The sequence below is a fragment of the Eleutherodactylus coqui genome, chromosome 5, assembly GCF_035609145.1.
Source record: "Eleutherodactylus coqui strain aEleCoq1 chromosome 5, aEleCoq1.hap1, whole genome shotgun sequence".
NCBI lineage: Eukaryota > Metazoa > Chordata > Amphibia > Anura > Eleutherodactylidae > Eleutherodactylus > Eleutherodactylus coqui.
The window spans coordinates 179907491-179928223 of NC_089841.1; the positions used below are offsets into that span (position 1 = coordinate 179907491).

The window sequence follows — 20733 nt, forward strand, 5'->3', positions numbered from 1 at the left end:
GCACGTGCTTAGGGATTGGAAGGGAGGGAGTGGGCGTGGCCTCGTTGTATTGGCTAGGAAAGCGGAAGCTGACTAGCTAACGCTCATTGGCTGGCTACGAGTGGGCGGTGCGGCTGCTGATTGGTGTGTTGGAGCTCACCTTGTAGCTGCAGCTGGATGGAAGAGTGCGGTGCCGGCTGATGTGCAGGTAACTATCTGGTATGTGTGCACGGAGTTGTGCTGCTGCGGGTTATAAGTCCGATGCTGTAATTGGGAGCGGGGATCGGGTTCAAGGTAGTTGCTGCTGATTTTGGTGCAGATCTGCAGCAGATTTCATCCATCCAATTAAATTCAGATTGAATGGGTGAAATCTGCAGCAAGTCTGCTCGTGTGATCGCACCCCAAAGCCCATTCAGGCTGGGTTCACACGGGCTGGAAACTTCATGTGGACTTGCTGCACGGAAATTCCGCCTGCGAATCTAAGCCTGAGACTAAGCAGCATAGTGGATGAGATTTGCAAAAATCCTGTCCATGCGCTGTGGACAGTCCATAGGGGCCGAGTCATGCTGAAACTGACCTGCTGTGCAGAATTCAGATCAGCAACATGTCTATTGTATCGCTGTTTTGCTGCTGGCTCTCTCCTCTCTCTGGGGAGAGATGGCCGGAGCGGAATAAGCCGCTTTCTAACCCCGTGCAAAAACCCATGGGACTTCAGCTGCAGAAATCTTGCAGAATGTCCGTGCGGTCCTGCTGCTGATATTCCACAGGATTTCCGCCATGTGTGAACCCAGGCTAACGGGGGCGACTCGGCCATCTATTCTCTGGAAGGCCTCATGCCCATTGCTTTGGCAGACTCCGCCAGCAGAACCTAATAGCTGTGGAACAACGCCGCAGATTTCCGCCGTGTGAAACGCGGCAGAAATCTGTCCGTGGGCATTAGCCCGAAAGAGTGACTGCATAAGATATTCAGTGTAAACACGGGCCGACCTGCTGATGAGCGATCCGGCACTCCTTGTTTAATGTCAGCCTGCCAAAACCAATATTTGCTTGTTGATCAGCAGTCACCTGCTGTGAAGTCCCCCGCTGTGAAGTCCCCTGGCCCCTATGTACCTGGCTGGTGTGTCAGCAGACTAGTGATGTCCCCCAGGCCCGTATGTACCTGGCTGGTGTGTCAGCAGACTAGGGAAGTCCCCCAGGCCCGTATGTACCTGGCTGGTGTGTCAGCAGACTAGGGAAGTCCCCCAGGCCCGTATGTACCTGGCTGGTGTGTCAGCAGACTAGGGAAGTCCCCCAGGCCCGTATGTACCTGGCTGGTGTGTCAGCAGACTAGGGAAGTCCCCCCGGCCCGTATGTACCTGGCTGGTGTGTCAGCAGACTAGTGACGTCCCCCGGCCCGTATGTACCTGGCTGGTGTGTCAGCAGACTAGTGACGTCCCATAGGCCCGTATGTACCTGGCTGGTGTGTCAGCAGACTAGTGATGTCCCCCAGGCCCGTATGTACCTGGCTGGTGTGTCAGCAGACTAGGGAAGTCCCCCCGGCCCGTATGTACCTGGCTGGTGTGTCAGCAGACTAGTGACGTCCCCCGGCCCGTATGTACCTGGCTGGTGTGTCAGCAGACTGGTGACGTCCCCCAGGCCCGTATGTACCTGGCTGGTGTGTCAGCAGACTAGGGAAGTCCCCCCGGCCCGTATGTACCTGGCTGGTGTGTCAGCAGACTAGTGACGTCCCCCGGCCCGTATGTACCTGGCTGGTGTGTCAGCAGACTAGTGACGTCCCATAGGCCCGTATGTACCTGGCTGGCGTGTCAGCAGACTAGTGAAGTCATTGCTCTGTGTAAAAGGAGGCCGACCGCTGTGTAATCTGAACACTTCTTGCTCCATGTAGCCGTACCTTAAAGTGACCCTCCAGCTGCTGCACAGAGTTCAGTTGGCTGCTGTCCTTTTCTAGCGTAATTTTCTAGCTGTGTGATTGGCCAATGCTGATCATGTGAGCAGCGCTGACCAGTCATAGTACCTACAGTGCGCTGGCAGTTCTAACACTGCCTATACACTATAGGCGCTCTGCATCCTGGCAATGTGAGGAACAGAACTGGTGGAACAAAGTGCCGGGAGGAGAAGATAAAGTAGAGGTAAGATACCCCCCCTCTGGTCCTGCCTGGGACCGAATTGTGTCCTGAAACCAGAGGGTTGCGTTTAATGTGCAGTCAGTGTAATTCTATGGTTGGTTTCACAGCATTGTGTTATTTTGTTTCCTTTTAATACTTCATTTTTCACTTTCAACAAGGAACAGAAAAGCTAAAGTAAGGCTGGTCTCACATCGGGGCTTATTTACTATTCAAAATATGACAGTTTTCTGGAGCAAATTATGCCAGAAAATTGTCTTGCATGCTTTGCACCACATTTACTATGTGTTTTTAGACCATTTCAGACACCTTTTACAACTTGTTTTAGAAGGGGAGTGGCCTAAACTTGCCAAAAATTGTGCAGAGTTGTGCCAAAATTTTGATGCCTTTTTTGGAGTAAACCAAGCTAAGGCCGCCTGCAGACGGCCGGGTCGGATTCGGCTGCGATAATAGGTTGAAAAATCTTGTTGCCATTTGCAAAATCTTGCATGCAATAGTGACTGTTTTGGTGACGTCTGGAGCCTCTCAATGAGCCTTGGGCGCCCAGGACTCTGCGCCAATTCACTACTTGTTCTTCCACGACCCACTTTTGGTAGGTGCTAACCACTGCATGCTGGGGACACCCAACAACACCTGATATTTTGGAGATGCTCCAACCCGGTCATCTAGCCATCACAATTTGGTCCTCGTCAGCCACTCAAATCCTTATGTTTGCCCATTTTTTTCCGGCTTCCAACACATCGACTTCAAGAAGATTCCAGTGAGCACCAGAAGTACAAGTGTAGACGCTCTCAACAGTAATTGGGTTGGCAAAAATGTAACACCTTCTGCAAATCTTTATGATTACAGGAATGTCAACTATGGCCGGTAGAGAACTGTTCGTGTCCGCTCCGGGGAAAGTCATATTACACGGAGAGCATGCTGTGGTACACGGGAAGGTATTGTGCATATTTCAGCTAAACCATGTAAATGGCAGAAGGTCTGTATAGCAGCAAACTGTTTGCTTCTTTCTGGAACTCCACCTTGATTCGGGCAGCCCAACACCCTACTGCTCTGCGGAATCCCAGGCTTAAAGCAGTTCTGTCATTAGAAAACAAAAATGCTATACTCTCCTATTCCTCCCCCGTCAGTCTGCTTACCGCATCTTCTCCTGGCTCCTGCAGTTTCCCCTGATCACCTCAACTCTAGGTTCTTCTTCCGGTGATGAAGTGTCCATTCTCTGCAGTCTCCTTCCTGCAGGGCAATGTACGCTAAATCACTAGTGACGTAGCCTTCATAGCCTAGCAGGGAGTGCTGAGCTATTGCAGAGACTGCATGTGTGCTATGTCTCTGCAATAGATCCTGGTCAACTATCCTGAGGCTAGGTCATCAATAGTGCAGTGCTGGGAAACCCATTTCACTCTTTCCTTTCCACAGTTTAGAAGGAACACTGTACACAGGTGTTTATCATTTGCACATAGGAGTACCTACTGTCTTCCATAGCAATACCCATATATCCTGTTTCTATGCTTTGTTTAGGTAGCGTTGGCAGCAGGTTTAAACTTGAGGACATTCCTTAGACTGAAGCCAAACAAAAATAACAGCACTGTGTTAATTAACCTACCAAATATTGGAACCAAGCTGAACTGGAATATCTCTGACCTTCAGGCCCTGGTACCATCTTTCCAAGGTGAGAGGAAATACATTTCACTCCATTCTAGGACAGAGTAGTTAACGGGAAGTATGTGGTTGGAGAGTTTGTATAGTGGAGATGACCACAAATCTCTTTTCGTAGTTCCCATTTGTTTTTGTATTTTTTTTTTTAAACCTCCTCTGGATTCCCCACTTTTGGACCCCCTCTAATATGACTCTTGTGGGATCATTTCCTTCAGTTTATGAGGGCACAATGTATCAGTACATGATGGAGACCTGGTTGGGTAATCTTCCACCTCACAATGCTACGGCTAAAATGTGGCCTCCTAAAGGCATCTCTCTTGTGTGGTATTCAGGGTTGCCTGCATAGACTAACATTTTGGGGTAGAACTCTACAGCACATACATAGACTGCTTTAGCAAAGTTTATTGTAACTTGTCTGTGTTTTGCAGGCTGTAAGCCCCTCCTCTTACGCTGCTTTCACACGGTGCAGGAAATAATTGTGGTATGCTCTACCTTTAGGCGTTCCCTCAGTTCACCTTGCCCATTGTTTTCAACAGGGCTGGGAAAAACGTGGCATGGCGTGTGAGGTACACGTGATGCGATGTGAGGTTTCCCATTGGAAACTATGGTAAATCCTTGCCGATCACCACTTCCCTGAAGTGAAGCGAGGCATTTTGGACACAAAAATGCCTCTCATCCGCGGGGAAATAACCCATTCCCTAGCACGATATTGGCCCGAGTTTCCTGACTCAATGTCACGCTTGCCTATGTGAAATTAGCCTCAGGGTGGTTTTCTTGGGCAGCACTGCATTATGGGGACTTCTGATCGCTTCTTCAGGACCAGTAATCTTTTGGATCGCTTCCAGTAACAGTGACCATATGACAAACTCCGGTAGCGCAGTGTGTGTTTTTTTTTTTTTTTTTTACTTGTCATGTCTGCGCTACTATAATTGCAACACTTGCATGGTCATATACTGTTGCCTCCAGCCGCAGCATCCCGCTCAATCTTCTCTAGGGACAGCTCTGGCTCCGAGGGCAAAATATCTGGTTCTAACTCTTAATTTGGTTAGTGTCGCCTCCTAGTGGCAAGAGCTATACCCAAGGTCTTGGCTATGTTCCCCAATGAACATCCAAGAAAATGTATTTAAAATTGGCATCGCATGTTACTTGAGCGAAGTTTGCTAAATTTTAGCTATCATTGTTTAAATAAAGTTTACCAGATCTCCATAATTAGTTCAGGGCCTCTCAAGCTTGAAGGTTTTTCATGAAGCACCTGAAATAAGGGTGCTTTCACACTTGTGAGAAAATCATGCGTTCTTGAGACTGAGTGAAAACGCAGAATTATGAAACCAATGATTTTCATTAGTTTTATTCCTGTTTGCGATATTTTCACTCATGCGATGTGGAGTGAAAAAAAAAATCGCTGCATATTCTATCTTTTTGTGTTTTTTTTTTTGTTTGTTTTTTTTTTATTCCCCATGGTTTCCCTATAAAGCCTCCTTTTTATTGCATCGCCAAGCGTTTTTAACATTAGAAATTCCGATTGTTTTTCTTGCGGGTAATTAGTGCAAAAAAATTGCAAGTGTCGCCAATGTTTTTGCAAGAAAATCTTCTTGTGGCAATATCGTGATCGTGTGAAGGAGCCCTAACAGTGAGGTGGGGGGAAAAAAACACCTTGTGAGTATTGGGGGTTACACAACCTGAGCATAAAAAACAATCTATTTTGGAAATATGGCCATTAAAGGGGTGCGTGCGAAAATTTATAAGCGACACGAGTTGTTGTTCTTGTGTTTCTCACTTGTATCTAGATTCTCTGCATTCTGAAGCTGTCGGCCCTAGTTCAGAACAGTTGGATATTCTGAAGACGTTGGCAGGGGTTTCCAATGGAAGCCAAGATACTGAAAGCCTTGCTGTTCTAGCATTCCTCTATCTCTACCTCTCGATCTGTGGACAGTAAGTATGCAAACTGCTACAAGCTCTACTACTGATATGGACTCTGCCCACTAGATCTAGGTAACAAGTGCGCCAGAAGGCTATGTTGGGTAGTGGAAGTGGGCGCTTTTTTTCCTTGGCAACAAGCTGTAAACAAGCGGGCCGAGGAAACCATATCTGGGGAACGGGGGATTTTGGAAATAAGTATCTTATTGGTGTGTATTGTTTAGAGATTTAGAACATGTTGAAATGGGATTCTCAAGATGGGAACACCCCTTTTAAGGGCTGTGTAAAAAATGGACATCACTCTGTTTTCTATTGTCTAAAACGTAAGTGCATCTTATAACCTGAAAAATATGGTATATGAACTAAATTGATGAAGCTGATAATTTTAGAGTTTTTTTTTTTCTTTTTGCATAGTTTGTAGCTGAAGGCCACATTGCCCTCTAATATGTTTTTGGTTTGACTAGAGAATTGCCAAGTTTGGAAATAGTGGTTTGGTCCCGACTGCCCACAGGAGCCGGTTTAGGATCCAGTGCTGCATATTCCGTCTGTCTTGCTGCTGCCCTATTAACGGCCTCTGGAAAGCTTGCCTATCCAGAGCAGGAGAATATTGACACTACAAGGTATGTAGGAATACTTGGTAACATGTAATGATATTCTTCTAGCAATTGGTGTCTTCAATCAACACTGTGGTTGTTGTGGCAGGTGGACGCAGACTGAGTTGACTCTCATTAATCGTTGGGCATTTGGCGGTGAGAAGGTCATCCATGGGAACCCATCTGGAGTGGACAATGCTGTAGCAACGTGGGGTATGTAACTACTGTACTTCTTGTGGATGAGAAAAAGACAAATGAGAAGGACAGCCCTTTGGATTACGGGTGTGTTAAAAAGACAAAACAAAACAAAAAGATTATTAAAGCAAGGGAGGACTCGCCTGATGTTAGCAGCTTAGCCCGGAGTCCAGGCCAGCTGCAGCACCTGATGCCCCTGTAGGCAAATGGGTAAAGCAATACATCTACACATTAGGGAAAGCGTCCAGGAGTAACCAGGTATTGTGGGAGATATTCCGGATAATACGAATAAAAGTATAAAAATCCTGCACTCATAAAGTGGTCTGATGTAGTAAATATAAACCCCTTACCTCAGAAGAGGCTCCCACTCTCTGCCACTAAAGATATTGGGGCAGTACCTTCTCAGTTTGATCCTATTAAAGTGATAGGAGTTGAAATGACTAGCTCTCCCCAGTAAAGTGATCAACATCGCAGCCAAAGTGAGCCGACTCACCAGCTGATAACACATACCAAAAATAAAAACGGAGACCTTTTGTTCCTAGGTATTATAGTAATGAAATGGGTTAATTAAAATTCATATTTGCTATTGTTGTACACAGGAGTCCAAAAAATGTTTTATTTTTTATTTTTGGTGACTGGATCTGTATTTTAAAAATCCTAAAGTCGTGCACTTTTCACACTGACCACTACGCCTAATAGTAGTTTGACAATTTCCCTTCTTATCACACACAGGATTACAATAAAAGGTAAAGGCCCATTTAGACACAACGATTATTGCTCAAAATTTGCTCAAAAGCTGTCTTTTGAGCGATAATTGTTGTGTCTAAATATGCCCATCTTTTAGTTTTCTGCCAAATAACGGTTTTCAGTTCGGTTGCAAAACCGTCTTTCAGCAGAACAGCTAATAAGACGGCCCGCATGCTGTGTTCTGCCCGGGGACTGCTGAGAACAGCAGATTGCGTTTTCTCAGCTGTCAACCCCGTCGGTAGAACTAAAGGAATTCAGAGAACAGCGGACGGTCCTTTCAATAAATACAGCTCCAGGTGGCTCACAGGCTACTAATTGGTACTAATAGGCATTAGTACCAATTAGCAGATTATACAAAATGATCGCTCAAAAGCCATCTTTTGAGTGATAATCTGTGTCTAAACGGGCCTAATGCCTCTGTATAGATAACACACGATCCACCATTCACAACAGTGTATCTCCTCCCCCTCCCTGTACAATAACCTCTACGCATGTCTAGAGCAGTCACCTATAGAGGTCAATTGTGTAAATGCCCCATTAGGCTGCTGTAAAGCATATCTCTGCAGCCAAGGCATGATGGTGGCTGCCATAGTCATGTACAGACAATAGAATTAAAAAATCTGCAATCAAGAAATTAAAACAAATTAGAAAATTGGGCAATGTTTTTCAGTGTGTGGTTTGAATTGGTAAAACATACAGGTGACACGTTCCCTTTCAGTACATGGATATCTTGTAGGTGACTCCCCTAAACAATATCAACGTCTGAGACTGATTGATTGTGAACATCTAATGCAGTGTTAGAAAAAAGCTAAAACAAAAAAGGGGGTTTGGTACCGTGTTAGCCAGTAGAGCAAAGTGTGATTGTTCCCAGCAAGAGAAACCAAGTAATCTTGTAGATGTGATAGCTTTTAATGGCTAACAAAAATACATGATGTTAATGCGAGCTTTCAGGTCTTCTATCGATTCTTCATAAGGCTGGAATGAAACTGGTTTGAAGGGGCACATATATAGTATACAAATGCAGAGAGGACACCCCTCTTGATCGAAATACACATGTTCACACAATAAAACACCAGCTCAGTTTGTCTGGTGTTAAGTGCAAAACCGTCTCAAATTTCTGTATGTGAGCATTTGCATTTAGATCGAGAGGGGTGTCGTCGCCCCCCCCCGTTTCCTCTCTGCATTTGTATATTATATATGTGCCCAATCCAAACAAGTTCCATACGAGCCTGATGAAGGGTCGATAGAAGAACCTAAAGCTTGCTGTAATTTTTGTACATGTCTACAAGATTACTTGGTTTCTCTTATTGAGAACAATCGCACAGAAAAAAGCTAGTGATACGCGCTGGATGAAGACAAATCTGAGTAATCTTGTTTTAACTTCCAGGAGGCGCTTTACGGTATCAGGCTGGTCAGATCACTCCAATTGAAAGGTACACTTTAACTTCTTGATATTATACCTTTTACAGTATCTTCATCATAATTGAGCATTGGTTCTCTTGTTGGCTTTATTGGTCTACTACATTCAGGATCAAACTGCTGTACAGTATATCAGGGGTAAAAATCCTTTATATAGCAGATATAACTGAGTAGAAAAAAGAGGTTCCCAGCAGCACAGCATATATCCTCACATAGAGCCAGGCAAAACAGTGTGCAAAAGCCAGTCAGGAAGCCTAAACCAGAGAGGCTCCAAGGGTGCAGTCAGGAATAAGGAAATAGTGACTGGCAGCATTCAGCAATGTAGAAAAATACAAGATTTATTTCCCCATTACAAAAATTACGGCAACGTTTCGGTCGTAATAGACCTTCCTCAAGCCAATGGCTTGAGGAAGGTCTATTACGACCGAAACGTTGCCGTAATTTTTGTAATGGGGAAATAAATCTTGTATTTTTCTACATTGCTGAATGCTGCCAGTCACTATTTCCTTATATAGCAGATATAGTCACAGAGGGTCCTCTTTAGATTTGGACGAGACCGATTATAAGCAATGATCGAGATCAGAGCTCGTTTAACTGGCCTTCACACAGGCCAATTCAGATTGTACACTAGATTATTCTCCTAATGGACACTAATGTCCATTAACACTTTATCAGCTTCATTTGTTCTCGCACGGGCTGTCAGCAGAATACAATGTAATCTCCAACTTCCATGCAGAACACAGTGTGCGGTCCCTGTTATCTCTCTCTGGCTGAACGATAGATTTTAAGCTCACCTTAAAATCCTCATTCATCCGAAGAGTGAAAGATTGAAGCGTTTACACACAACGATTATCGCTCATATGCCATAATTTGAATGAATTTTGAGCAATAATCATCGCGTGTAGATGGGCCCTTACATATTCATCATTGTCAGCAGCACACTCCCCATTTATGTGTGAGATATGCTGTCAACAATGATTATTTTTGGCTGTATAAGATTCATTCTGTCGATTGATTGAATGAGTGTTTGCTTGTTTCTTGGCTGATTGCTGCCTCTGTCGGCACCAAGAGAACATTATGTGTACTTGCACTGAATGAAGATGAGCCAATGCAAACACTGCGCATTGTCGCGCTGGGCGACCAGTGAGGGAAGGGAGAGGCAGGCGCAATAGAACTTTTGACTTGGCAGCCCCTCTCCCATGACCCCATAAACTCAGATCATGGTGCTCTAGACCAGGGGTCCCCAACTCCAGTCCTCAGGGACCACCAACAGGTCATGGTTTCAGGATATCCTATAGTAAGAACACCTGTGGCATTGTCTGAGGCACTGACCATAATTACATCACCTGTGCAACACTGAGGAAATCCAGAAAACATGACCTGTTGGCGGTCCCTAAGGACTGGAGTTGAGGAACACTGTTCTAGACAGTCGGACATTATTACCATATTGTTTGTTGTTGGTGTCATTAGCTGTTCTTGATTAGAATCTATATAATATATCTGCACCTCCCTTGAGTTTTGTCTTTACAACTATTTAATGAGCTGTTAAAATGATCTGAGGTATCAAGTTGTGGCCCGTTTCTAGGGTACCAGTGTTACAAATATTACTCACCAACACGCGTGTCCCACGCAGCACGAAGGCTCTTGTCGCAGGAGTGAAGGACAAGCTTTTGAAGGTGTGTTCTTACTTTGCATTTGTCACTAAAGTTTGGATTTTGAATAACCGCATAATTTTAGTCTGAAAGTCAACCACTCTTGGTTATCTAGGAAGCGCCTACCCTACTCTGTTAGGGTTTTCAACATTAAAGGGGTTGTCCCGCGAAAGCAAGTGGGGTTAAGCACTTCTGTATGGCCATATTAATGCACTTTGTAATATACATCGTGCATTAAATATGAGCCATACAGAAGTTATATACTTACCCCCCCCCCCGGGGTTGGCGTCCTCGTCTCCATGGCGCCGACCGAAGGCTTCTTCTCCCTCGATTAGACGCGCTTGCGCAGTCTGCTCTTCTCTCCCATTGAATAGGGCCGCTCCGGCGTGCTCGCGCCGGAGAGCTAGTCTGCGCATGCGCAGAAGACCTGTGTGGCGCGAGCACGCCGGAGCGGCCCCATTCAACGGGACAGAGAGGCAGACTGCGCAAGCGCGTCTAATCGAGGGAGAAGAAGGCTTCGGTCGGAGCCATGGAGACGGGGACGCCAACACCGGGGGGGGGGGGGGGGGGGGTAAGTATATAACTTCTGTATGGCCAATATTTAATGCACGATGTATATTACAAAGTGCATTTATATGGCCATGCAGAAGTGTTTAACCCCACTTGCTTTCGCGGGACAACCCCTTTAACTAAATATAATCGATCGCTGCCTAAAGGTGCTTTTAGTAAATGTGAATTATTTTAATAACAATGCCTGCTCTAAAAGGGCATTGTGCCACATGTATAATAATCATAAATGTGAAGGAGATGTCCAACTTTAAATCTTGTTATTTGTATAGCGCCAACCTATAAGTAATTTATTAAAAACACCCCCTCCCCCTTCCACCAAGCTGGGTGCTCATTTTACCGACCTTAGTACGATGGAATATTGAGTCATCCTTGAGCCAGCTACCTGAACCAAGTGGTGATTGAACCCGCAACCTTAAAGTCTTGAGTGCATGCTTAGGACTGCATTTCTGCTGCCTTAACACTCTGCGCCACACGAGGCTCCTTTTATTGTTCTACTAGCCCCCTCCACATGCTTGCCACAGCAGTATTTTTTTTTTCCTCTCTTCTATACTTACCCCTCCTTTTTGTGCACCTGTTATTCTGTACACCAGCATGTTACTAGACCTCTAATGTCTCCACTGCATCCTGGTCCACAGTGATGGCCCAAATAGTTAATATGGACTAGGAGCAGATATTCCTAGCCCTGTATACAGGACGTCACTAGTAATGTTCCTTTTGGGGCGGGCTGCTGGCAGGACAGCGGTTACATGAGTATTTAAACACGTCAGCGACCAAGTCCTAGTCTTGTGCCCCTCTCCTCTGGCTTCATGTTAAACCACATTATTAAAAAGTGGTATGCACTGTATTGTTCCCTGTAAGCAGTCCTTCCATTTAGGGAAAGGTTGACTGTAGTGTGTGTTGTATAGTATTACTGGCAGGACGTCCAGAAGAATGACTGCACACTGTGACCCCATAGCATCAGTCCTGAGCGCCTCCTGAAATCTGTTCAAGCAGACTTGTGAATAATATGAGCAGCCCTTTCCATAGGGTTTACATCTATATGAATTGTACTTATTTATTAAAAAACAAATGTACAAGTAAATTCCTGACCTATTAGCCGTCTTCCTTTACACTGCAGCTGGAGACTGCTGTGTTTAACCCTTGTGTGGTACTATGGGGTATATTTTACCCCAGCCTTGTTCATACCAGTTCTGCACTTTGAAATTGGTTCCACAGAAGGGTTGAAGGAGTTGGCTCATCTGGAGAGCTTTAATACAAGACACTGATCATAGCCGTGTCTTCGTGAAAATTCACCCCATTTAATGAGCAATCCCCTATGTTAACTAGATTTGTACCATCTGAGCAGTATCAGAACTATCTTTTTCTGACAGTATCCAAATATCCTGGAGCCTCTACTTGCTTCTATAAATGCGATATCTGAGGAGTGCCAGCGAGTCCTGCAAGTTGGAGTTGACGGACTTTCTAAAGACCATTATTCTGTATTGGAGGTAAGATATTGGTGGAGAATAACAGGAAAATGGAAACCTCTCTGGTGTTGGGACAATCAAATCAGTAGCATCGTATTTAGTAATATGAGCAACACTTATCTTTAAATACAGGAACTTATTGACATTAATCAACATCATTTAAATGTGTTTGGCGTCGGCCACCCATCGCTGGACAGACTCTGCCAGGTGACTGCATCCCACGGTCTTCATAGTAAACTGACGGGCGCTGGAGGTGGTGGCTGTGCCGTTACTTTACTCCGACCTGGTGAGTATGATGTCTTCTTGCCCTTTTCCATTACATTGCCGAAATTATAGCTTATTCTCTATGGATTTTGGCAAGCCACTGAAAACACAACTCTAGTAATACTTTAGAAAGCTACAAAACTTTCTATTTTTAAAGTGATGGTGTATTGTAAGTTACCTGTACTATGATGGAGGGGTGCAAGGCCACATTTTAAAGGGGTTCTGACACAAATAATGTTTTTATGCTTTAGCAGCCATTGTTCCCTGGTCTGCCTAATGGACCCAGGGAACCCAGGGTTTAATGGCTGCTAAAGCATAAAAAGATAACACTTACCTGTTCTTCTGTTGTTGTTGACATCGGGGGGGGGTCATCTCCCAGCAGGCGCTGTTCCTCCTCTTCTGTCTGCACGAGCCGCGCCACTCCGGGATCGCGCGCATGCGCAGTGGAGAGGTGCCCTCTGACAGGAGTCAGGACGGGCTGCGTCTCCACTGCACATGCGCAGCACTCCGGAGTTCAGCAGGACGGACGGGCCGCCCACAGCAAGCACTGTGCGGTCCGTCCGTTCACCTCGGAAGTGCCTGACGGACGGACCAGAGCAGGAAGCGGTCTTTTTCACCGCTCCTGCTCTGCTTTAAAGGCACAGAAGAAGATGCCGGCTGGAGGGGACATGCCTGGCGATCGGGCCAGGCAAGGTGAGTACAAATTTTTTTTTTTTATGTCAGAACCCCTTTAATACCCTGTTCTCTAGGAAAAAGAAAGCGCCCTTTTAGAGCTCTTCATCCTCAAAAAGAAAATGTATTCTCATTTGGTAACTGCCCCACATCCACGCACCCAAACAGGAAAAAACTAAACTTGTCTATAGCTCCTGTATTGGGGACTGGTGACCATTATCTCTTCCAGTGTGAAGTTCTATTGTTTGTTGGATCGGATCAGCCCACAGATGCCAGGGTGATCACTTGCAGAATAAGGGAGTCACAAGGGTCTCCTTGACATGTAATGACAAAATCAAGTATGTTCCATTGAAAGTTTGGAAACTGCATTTGTAATGCATTAATATCTCAAACTCTACTGTATCTTCTTTAGTATGTAAGGAAAGCAAATTCTTATCAGTTTCCCTGTGGTCAGTCCCATTCAACAGTAGGATGTTGATCTAGTTGAAGTACAACTTTGGTAACTCATCCAGCAAAATCAAATCTACCTAATTTGTATTACAGGGACAGCAATGTGCACAACAACACCCTATGCAGTTTTGTTACTGTCCTCTAATGTATTCCTCGCAATTTACTGTACTTTGGACGCAAGATAGCTTCACCCATATTCTTAAGAACAGTAGCTAAAGCGATTGTCCCCAAAAACTTATATCATCAAGATGGGTGACAAATGAGTGATCACTGGAGGTGAATAGCACAGCGACGTGCATGCATGACCACCGCTCTAGTCACTGGCTGTGACGATGGCTGAACAGCGCGTGGTTATGTCAATGGGTTTCAGAGATGTGAATGGGTGCTCTGGTCACATGTGCACCACTGCTCTATTTGGGAGACTCTTGGGTGTGCCGATCTTTCAATCCAAGGGGCTCCAGGTGGTCGGCCCCCAAGCGATCAATCATTTCATTATCTATTCTGTGAAAAGGTGATGAGTATTTATGGTGGAAAATTCCCCTTAATGTTGCATGACGGATGTGCGAGCGGTATTGTTGGTGTTGGTGTCGGTGCTCAGTCCAGGAGGTTACTATGAAGCCATAAATATGTGCTGTCCAGTGGACAGGATGTGACCGCTCCCGCTGGCTCTGCTTGAAGGTTACCCAATAGGTTCCAAAAATAACTTTCCACTTGGATTGTATACATCAATCTGTTCCGTTTCTCTTGCTTTATAACATTTCTCCCCCCCCCCCCCCCCCCCCCATAGAAGGCACCACATTTCCAAGTTGACAGGTTCCCTTAGGCCACGGTCACACAGGGCGGATTCCCGACAGAAATGACGTGGTTTGGCCGCAGCAAAAAACCGCGACATTTGCGCCGGGAGAACCGCCGCGGCAAAAGCCGCGGCAGCTTTGAAGCGGCCTGGCCGCTCGCTCTTCCGCTGCCACCGGCGCTTCCATAGAGGAGAGCGCGGCCGCAGCGGAAAAAAAATAGACATGCTGCGGTTGGCAAATCCGCGCCGTAGCAGCGGCTTCTGCCGGCTTAGCTGCAGCGGATTTGCAGTCCCGTGGGGTTGAGATTTCTGAGAAATCTCGTCCACATGGCTGGCTAATCCCGAGATTAGCGGCCGCATGCGGATTTGCCGCACGGAATTTCCATGGCAAATCCACCCTGTGTGAACCCAGCCTTAAGGGTACATTAATTCATAGTGGAAAATGATGTGGGTTTTCTGCAGCTGAAAACCACCCAACTCTGCATCAAACCCATGATAAAATGTCAGTCTGCACCAGCGGCATGGATTTATATGCAGTTTTTGAGGCAGATCTGCACCAGATTTCACCCTTTCAATTTAAAGGGTGAAATCTGTGTCAGAATGTCTGCACCACTTTCCTCTGTGTGATCATACCATTAAATGGGTATTCCAGGCTTTTGATATTGAGGACTTATTCTCAAAAGGTAAAACGAAAAAAAGAGGTTTGGTACGGTGTTAGCCAGTAGAGCAAAGTGTGATTGTTCTCAGCAAGTGAAACCAAGTAATCTTGTAGATATGATACCTTTTACTGGCTAACAAAAATACATGATGTTATAGCAAGCTTTTGGGTCTTCTATCGATCCTTCTGTTTCTCTCACTGAGAACAATCACATTTGACTTATTCTCAGGATGGGTCATCAAGTTGACTGCCAGGGGTCCACCACTGGGGATCCTTGCTGTCAGCGCGTCGGTAGTTAGAGCCAGAAGTGTAATAGAAAAGTTATGTTTCCATTGAAATCAATGGCAGTGATACCTTCTGTTACACTTGAGGCTCTAGTTATAATGAGGAGCAGGAAGTGTATTGGAAGGCATTGCTCCTTATTGATTTCAAAGGGAACAAAGCGTTTTACACTTCCAGCCGTGACCACCAATGATGATATCCGGCTCCACCACAATGACATTGGACTAGAGGATCAGCTGATCAACTGGGATCCCAAGCAGCATACTTCCTGTGGATTTGACTGTTGATGACCTATCCTGAGGGTAATAGTAAAAGCCTGGAATGCCCCCTTAAAGGAGATGTCCCGCGCCGAAACGGGTTTTTTTTTTTTTAAACCCCCCCCCCCCGTTCGGCGCGAGACAACCCCGATGCAGGGGTTAAAAAAACCACCCGCACAGCGCTTACCTGAATCCCGGCGGTCCGGCGTCTTCATACTCACCTGCTGAAGATGGCCGCCGGGATCCTCTGTCTTCATGGACCGCAGGGCTTCTGTGCGGTCCATTGCCGATTCCAGCCTCCTGATTGGCTGGAATCGGCACGTGACGGGGCGGAGCTACACGGAGCCCCATAGAGAAGAGGAGAAGACCCGGACTGCGCAAGCGCGGCTAATTTGGCCATCGGAGGGCGAAAATTAGTCGGCACCATGGAGACGAGGACGCTAGCAACGGAGCAGGTAAGTATAAAACTTTTTATAACTTCTGTATGGCTCATAATTAATGCACAATGTACATTACAAAGTGCATTATTATGGCCATACAGAAGTGTATAGACCCACTTGCTGCCTCGGGACATCTCCTTTAAAGGAGATGTCCCGCGCCGAAACGGGTTTTTTTTTTTTTAAACCCCCCCCCCGTTCGGCGCGAGACAACCCCGATGCAGGGGTTAAAAAACCCACCCGCACAGCGCTTACCTGAATCCCGGCGGTCCGGTGTCTTCATACTCACCTGCTGAAGATGGCCGCCGGGATCCTCTGTCTTCGTGGACCGCAGCTCTTCTGTGCGGTCCACTGCCGATTCCAGCCTCCTGATTGGCTGGAATCGGCACGTGACGGGGCGGAGCTACACGGAGCCGCTCTCTGGCACGAGCGGCTCCATAGAAGACTACAGAAGACCCGGACTGCGCAAGCGCGGCTAATTTGGCCATCGGAGGCCGAAAATTAGTCGGCACCATGGAGACGAGGACGCTAGCAACGGAGCAGGTAAGTATAAAACTTTTTATAACTTCTGTATGGCTCATAATTAATGCACAATGTATATTACAAAGTGCATTATTATGGCCATACAGAAGTGTATAACCCCACTTGCTGCCTCGGGACATCTCCTTTAAGTACTTGCAAAAAGTGTGTTCACTTCCATTGCCTTCTGCTAGGTGGCAGTATCTCCCAGAAAAAAGAAAATAAAACTGAACTGAATTCGCATTAATTTTCACAACCACCATCTAGCATTATGCATTTTACTGCACTTTTTTTCCTACTCTCTTAGCTTGTAAAATCAATAGTAAAAAAAAAGGAATCTGAACCCTTTTTATAAATGAAATTGGCCATGCTAATACAAGTGGATAATGCTTCTCTACACTAAAATGATTGTCTCTTCTAGACATTGAAGCTGCTGTTGTAGATACAGTCAAACACCAACTCTCAGAGTGTGGATATCAGTGCTGGGAGACTAGTATTGGGGCTCCTGGGGTCTCTTTACATTCTTCATCATCCTTGCCAGAAGACGCCATAACCTCCTTGAACGGAGCTTAAAGAACAAGAACGCACGAGCAACGCAAACCTGACAAGATGATGACCAATTACATAATTTAATCATCGGGAAAACTGACTGCGTGATGCTAATAACTCTGTAATGACAATAACCGCTTTAGCCTTCATATGCTACCAGTGGTGAAGATAATCACATTGTACAAGTCAGATGCAGTCATTAACAAATCAGGATCTTTGTGAATGAGAAGATCCCTCCAACTGCTGACTTGATCCAGAACCGGACATCTGCGGAGCTGTTACTCACTTTGGGTGCTGTGTATCTATTTTGGCTGAAATTGCCTGATTTATATATTAAATAAAATCTAATTTATTTAATTATGGGTGCCAAGTAACGTCCTATTGTCTGCAGCATATGAATTGTACTTTACTGTAAAATAACACTATTGCTCTTATCTAAAAAAAAAACCAAAAAAAAACTTTGTATTAAATACAAAAGTGAGATTTGTAGTTTTCTAAAAGATGATAAATCTTCATTTTGTTGCTTGTTGACTATTTCCAGTGACAAATAGCAGAACGGTGAAGCCATACATCTACTACATAGTGTTAGTGAATGTAGTAAATCAAATTTCTTGCAAAACAAAAATATTCCTTTTACCAGCATCCTGGTTTTGAGCGCCTCATTGCATTTTCAGTTTCTGATGTAGGTGGGGCCTCCAGTTTCTGCAATATGCTGGAAATTACATATCAAAAGCCGGCCCAAGTCTTCCTCAGCTCTGTCTAAAGGCCCTTTTATACGCAACGATTATCCTTTGAACCGCAGAACGAATTAATGAGTCTTTTGTATAAAATGCTGGACATTTACATGTACAGATAATAAACTGAAAACCTCTTCATTTCCCTCATTAGCTAAAGTAAATTCTGTATATGTTCGCTCAGGCATGCGTGTGTTTATACAAGGAAAACTCTAGCTGGCAGGGTTTTAAATAGTGTGAAGATAAGGCGTTGTCTTCTGCTGTAATGAGTAAACAAGTAGTCCTTGTGTTTAGCATGGCAAACAATCACCTCTCCCTTCAAGTCTTTCAGTCTTTCAAAGACTGAACAAATGCCATTTGAACGAAATGCAAACTACCTAATGACTATTTTGATGAAGGCTGACACTTAGCAATAAGTGAACAAATGGTACACAACGGCCGGGCATTTGAACGAATTTCGAGCAATACTGTTGTATATAAAAGGGCCTTCACTCACCCTTTGAACCCAACATCATGAATGGCTTTACAATGGGGAAGTGACTTTGCTGAGATCTGACATGTGATGATGTGCTTTTCTTAATTACAGTAAAGGGGAAAGACTGGTACAATCGTGCGGCTGCAACTTTTAGGAAGGCTTAAAGAAGGTATTTCAGTAATGTCGGTGAATTTAAAATATAACTATATAGCAGATGGAAGCTCATTGCAACACAGTCTGAAGACACCTCTAATACCTTGAGCCCTCATTGTAATGTCTAGCGTTGTATTGTACGTTTATACCAGTATTTCCCAACTCCAGTCCTCAGGGACCACCAACAGGTCATGTTTTCAGGATTTCCTCAGTATTGCACAGGTGATGTAATTATTGTCAGTGCCTGAGACATTACGGCTGCCTGTCCACGGGTGTTTTTGCATTGCATTCCCCGCGGCGATAATATGGCCGCGGGGAACGCAGTGCACGCTTTCCGTTGCTATGGAAAGCGCAGCCCCCCTGTCCACGAGCGGAGAATCATAGCGATTTACCACTCGCGGCTGGCAAATCGCAGCATGCTGTGATTCTCCGGGGCGAGTCTGTCTGTCAGATAGGCTCACGGCGGAGATCCGTCAGCTGGCTTGTGCTGCCTGGCGGCAGCTCCCGCCGGGGGATATCACAACGCCCGTAGACAGGCAGCCTACCACAGGTCTTCTTACTATAGGATATCCTGAAAACATGACCTGTTGGGGGGCGCTAAGGACTGGAGTTTGGGAAACACTGGTTTAGGGGATGAGAGTCAGATTTTGTTATATGTCATTTCCCTGTACAAGTATAACAATCTTCATTCAGCTCCAGCATCTAATAACCATTTACTAGCACAGACATTTGGAGAGATAAAATGGCCATAATTCTGTTCCACAAAGGTAGCATACATGAATTTTTTTTTAAAAAAAAGTGCCTAGAAAAAAAAGGAATTAAGTCAAAGAGGTCTAATGGACGATCAAATAACTATGTATAAATACATGAGGGGACAATACAAGGATCTCTCCCAGGATCTGTTTATACCCAGGACTGCGTTGGTAATGAGGGCATCTGCTACATCTAGAAGAAAGCAGGTTTCATCACCAACAAAGAAGGGGTTCTTTACTGTAAGAGCAGTGAGACTGTGGAACTTTCTGCCTGAGGACGTAGTGATGGGAAAATCCATACAGGAGTTTAAGAGGGGACTAGATGTCTTTCCCGAGCGGATGGATATTACAGGATGTAGACATTAGGTGACTAGCGGGTTGTTGTTCCAGGTCTTGCATTCAGGTAGGAACTATTAAAGGTTGATCCAGGGATTATTCTGACTGCCATTATGTAGTCAGAAAGAAATTTTTCCCCCAAATGGGCTAATTGGCTTCTGCCTCTTGTTTTTTTTTTTGCCTTCCTCTGGATCAACAAGGGGGTTGAATAAGGCTGAACTGGATGGACATTCTCTAACATACTATGTTACTACTTTGTTAGTAAACACACTATAATAGTCCCTAGATGCTTTAGGGCTGTTTCACATGAGTGAGAAAATCGATCAGAGTACCTATATACCTGGATGTTACAGATCCTGCTCCTCACTCCCGTGATTAAGCTACAGAGTTAGTGTCCAATTTAGACCCTGCAGATCAATTCTAAAAGAGTTGGATAGCTGCACAAAGGCAGGGAACATTTTCCTAACACGTACTTCTGGAATGTCTCTCTTCTAAAATACAATCCTCCTTTTGATGTAAAGAGACGTATAGAAAAGCAGTTCTTCTGTCGGTGCTGTGAAAGGGGCCTGAGGCAGAGCCGTATTACTGAATTACATAAGATCCGACCATCTCTTCGGGGTGAACTTTCAGATTATTTGAGTCTCCTTTCTACTTTATCATTATCAGATAGTTAAATAAGCAATGTCCTAATCCACGAGGATGTGAGTCTAAGAAAGGGACTGTTTTCATGCACTGCGCATTGGGATGTTTAATGGCTTAGCGAGACCTAAATAGTGATGACCTATCCTTAAGTCATGAATATGGAATCTGTGGGGGTCCGACTCCTGCCCGTCGGTGTTTTGAAGAGGCTGCGGCATTCAGGTGAGCACGGCAGCTTTTTCACCTGTGATGTCACTGCTGCAAGAACAGGCGCAACCTCTATGCAATGTACAGAACTATAGTATATCTGCTATAGAAGAGTCAGGCCTTTTCCCTCAATCCTCAATTTGGATTGTAAGTGGAGTCCCCGTGTGGCTTTATTATCATTATTGGTTGAAAATATGATGACCTCTAATCTTATAATTATATCTCATGTATTAATGACA

The 20733-nt window shown here is 45.1% G+C and overlaps 1 protein-coding gene across 2 annotated transcripts; it reads left to right on the forward strand.

The window, feature by feature from the left end:
• Positions 1–97: 97 nt before the first annotated feature.
• On the forward strand, positions 98–17555 carry MVK (mevalonate kinase). 2 transcript variants are annotated; one of them, XM_066603868.1, is made up of 11 exons: positions 98–187; positions 2952–3040; positions 3621–3771; positions 5546–5690; positions 6140–6295; positions 6378–6481; positions 8598–8643; positions 10215–10305; positions 12222–12338; positions 12450–12603; positions 17071–17555. In XM_066603868.1, exons 2-11 carry the CDS (start codon positions 2954–2956, stop codon positions 17220–17222), a joined length of 1203 nt encoding a protein of 400 aa, XP_066459965.1. In that variant the 5' UTR covers positions 98–187; positions 2952–2953; the 3' UTR covers positions 17223–17555. The 2 variants fall into 2 exon arrangements, with proteins under 2 accessions (XP_066459965.1, XP_066459967.1); XM_066603870.1 differs by having other exon boundaries at positions 174–198.
• The last annotated feature ends 3178 nt before the right edge of the window (positions 17556–20733 follow it).

Coding starts and splice junctions, on each gene's coding strand:
- MVK (XM_066603868.1), top strand. CDS start 2,954: ATGTCAACTATGGCCGGTAGAGAACTGTTCGTGTCCGCTCCGGGGAAA. Junction 3,772..5,545: donor CCTGGTACCATCTTTCCAAG/GTGAGAGGAAAT, acceptor ACTTGTATCTAG/ATTCTCTGCATTCTGAAGCT. Junction 12,339..12,449: donor ACCATTATTCTGTATTGGAG/GTAAGATATTGG, acceptor CTTTAAATACAG/GAACTTATTGACATTAATCA.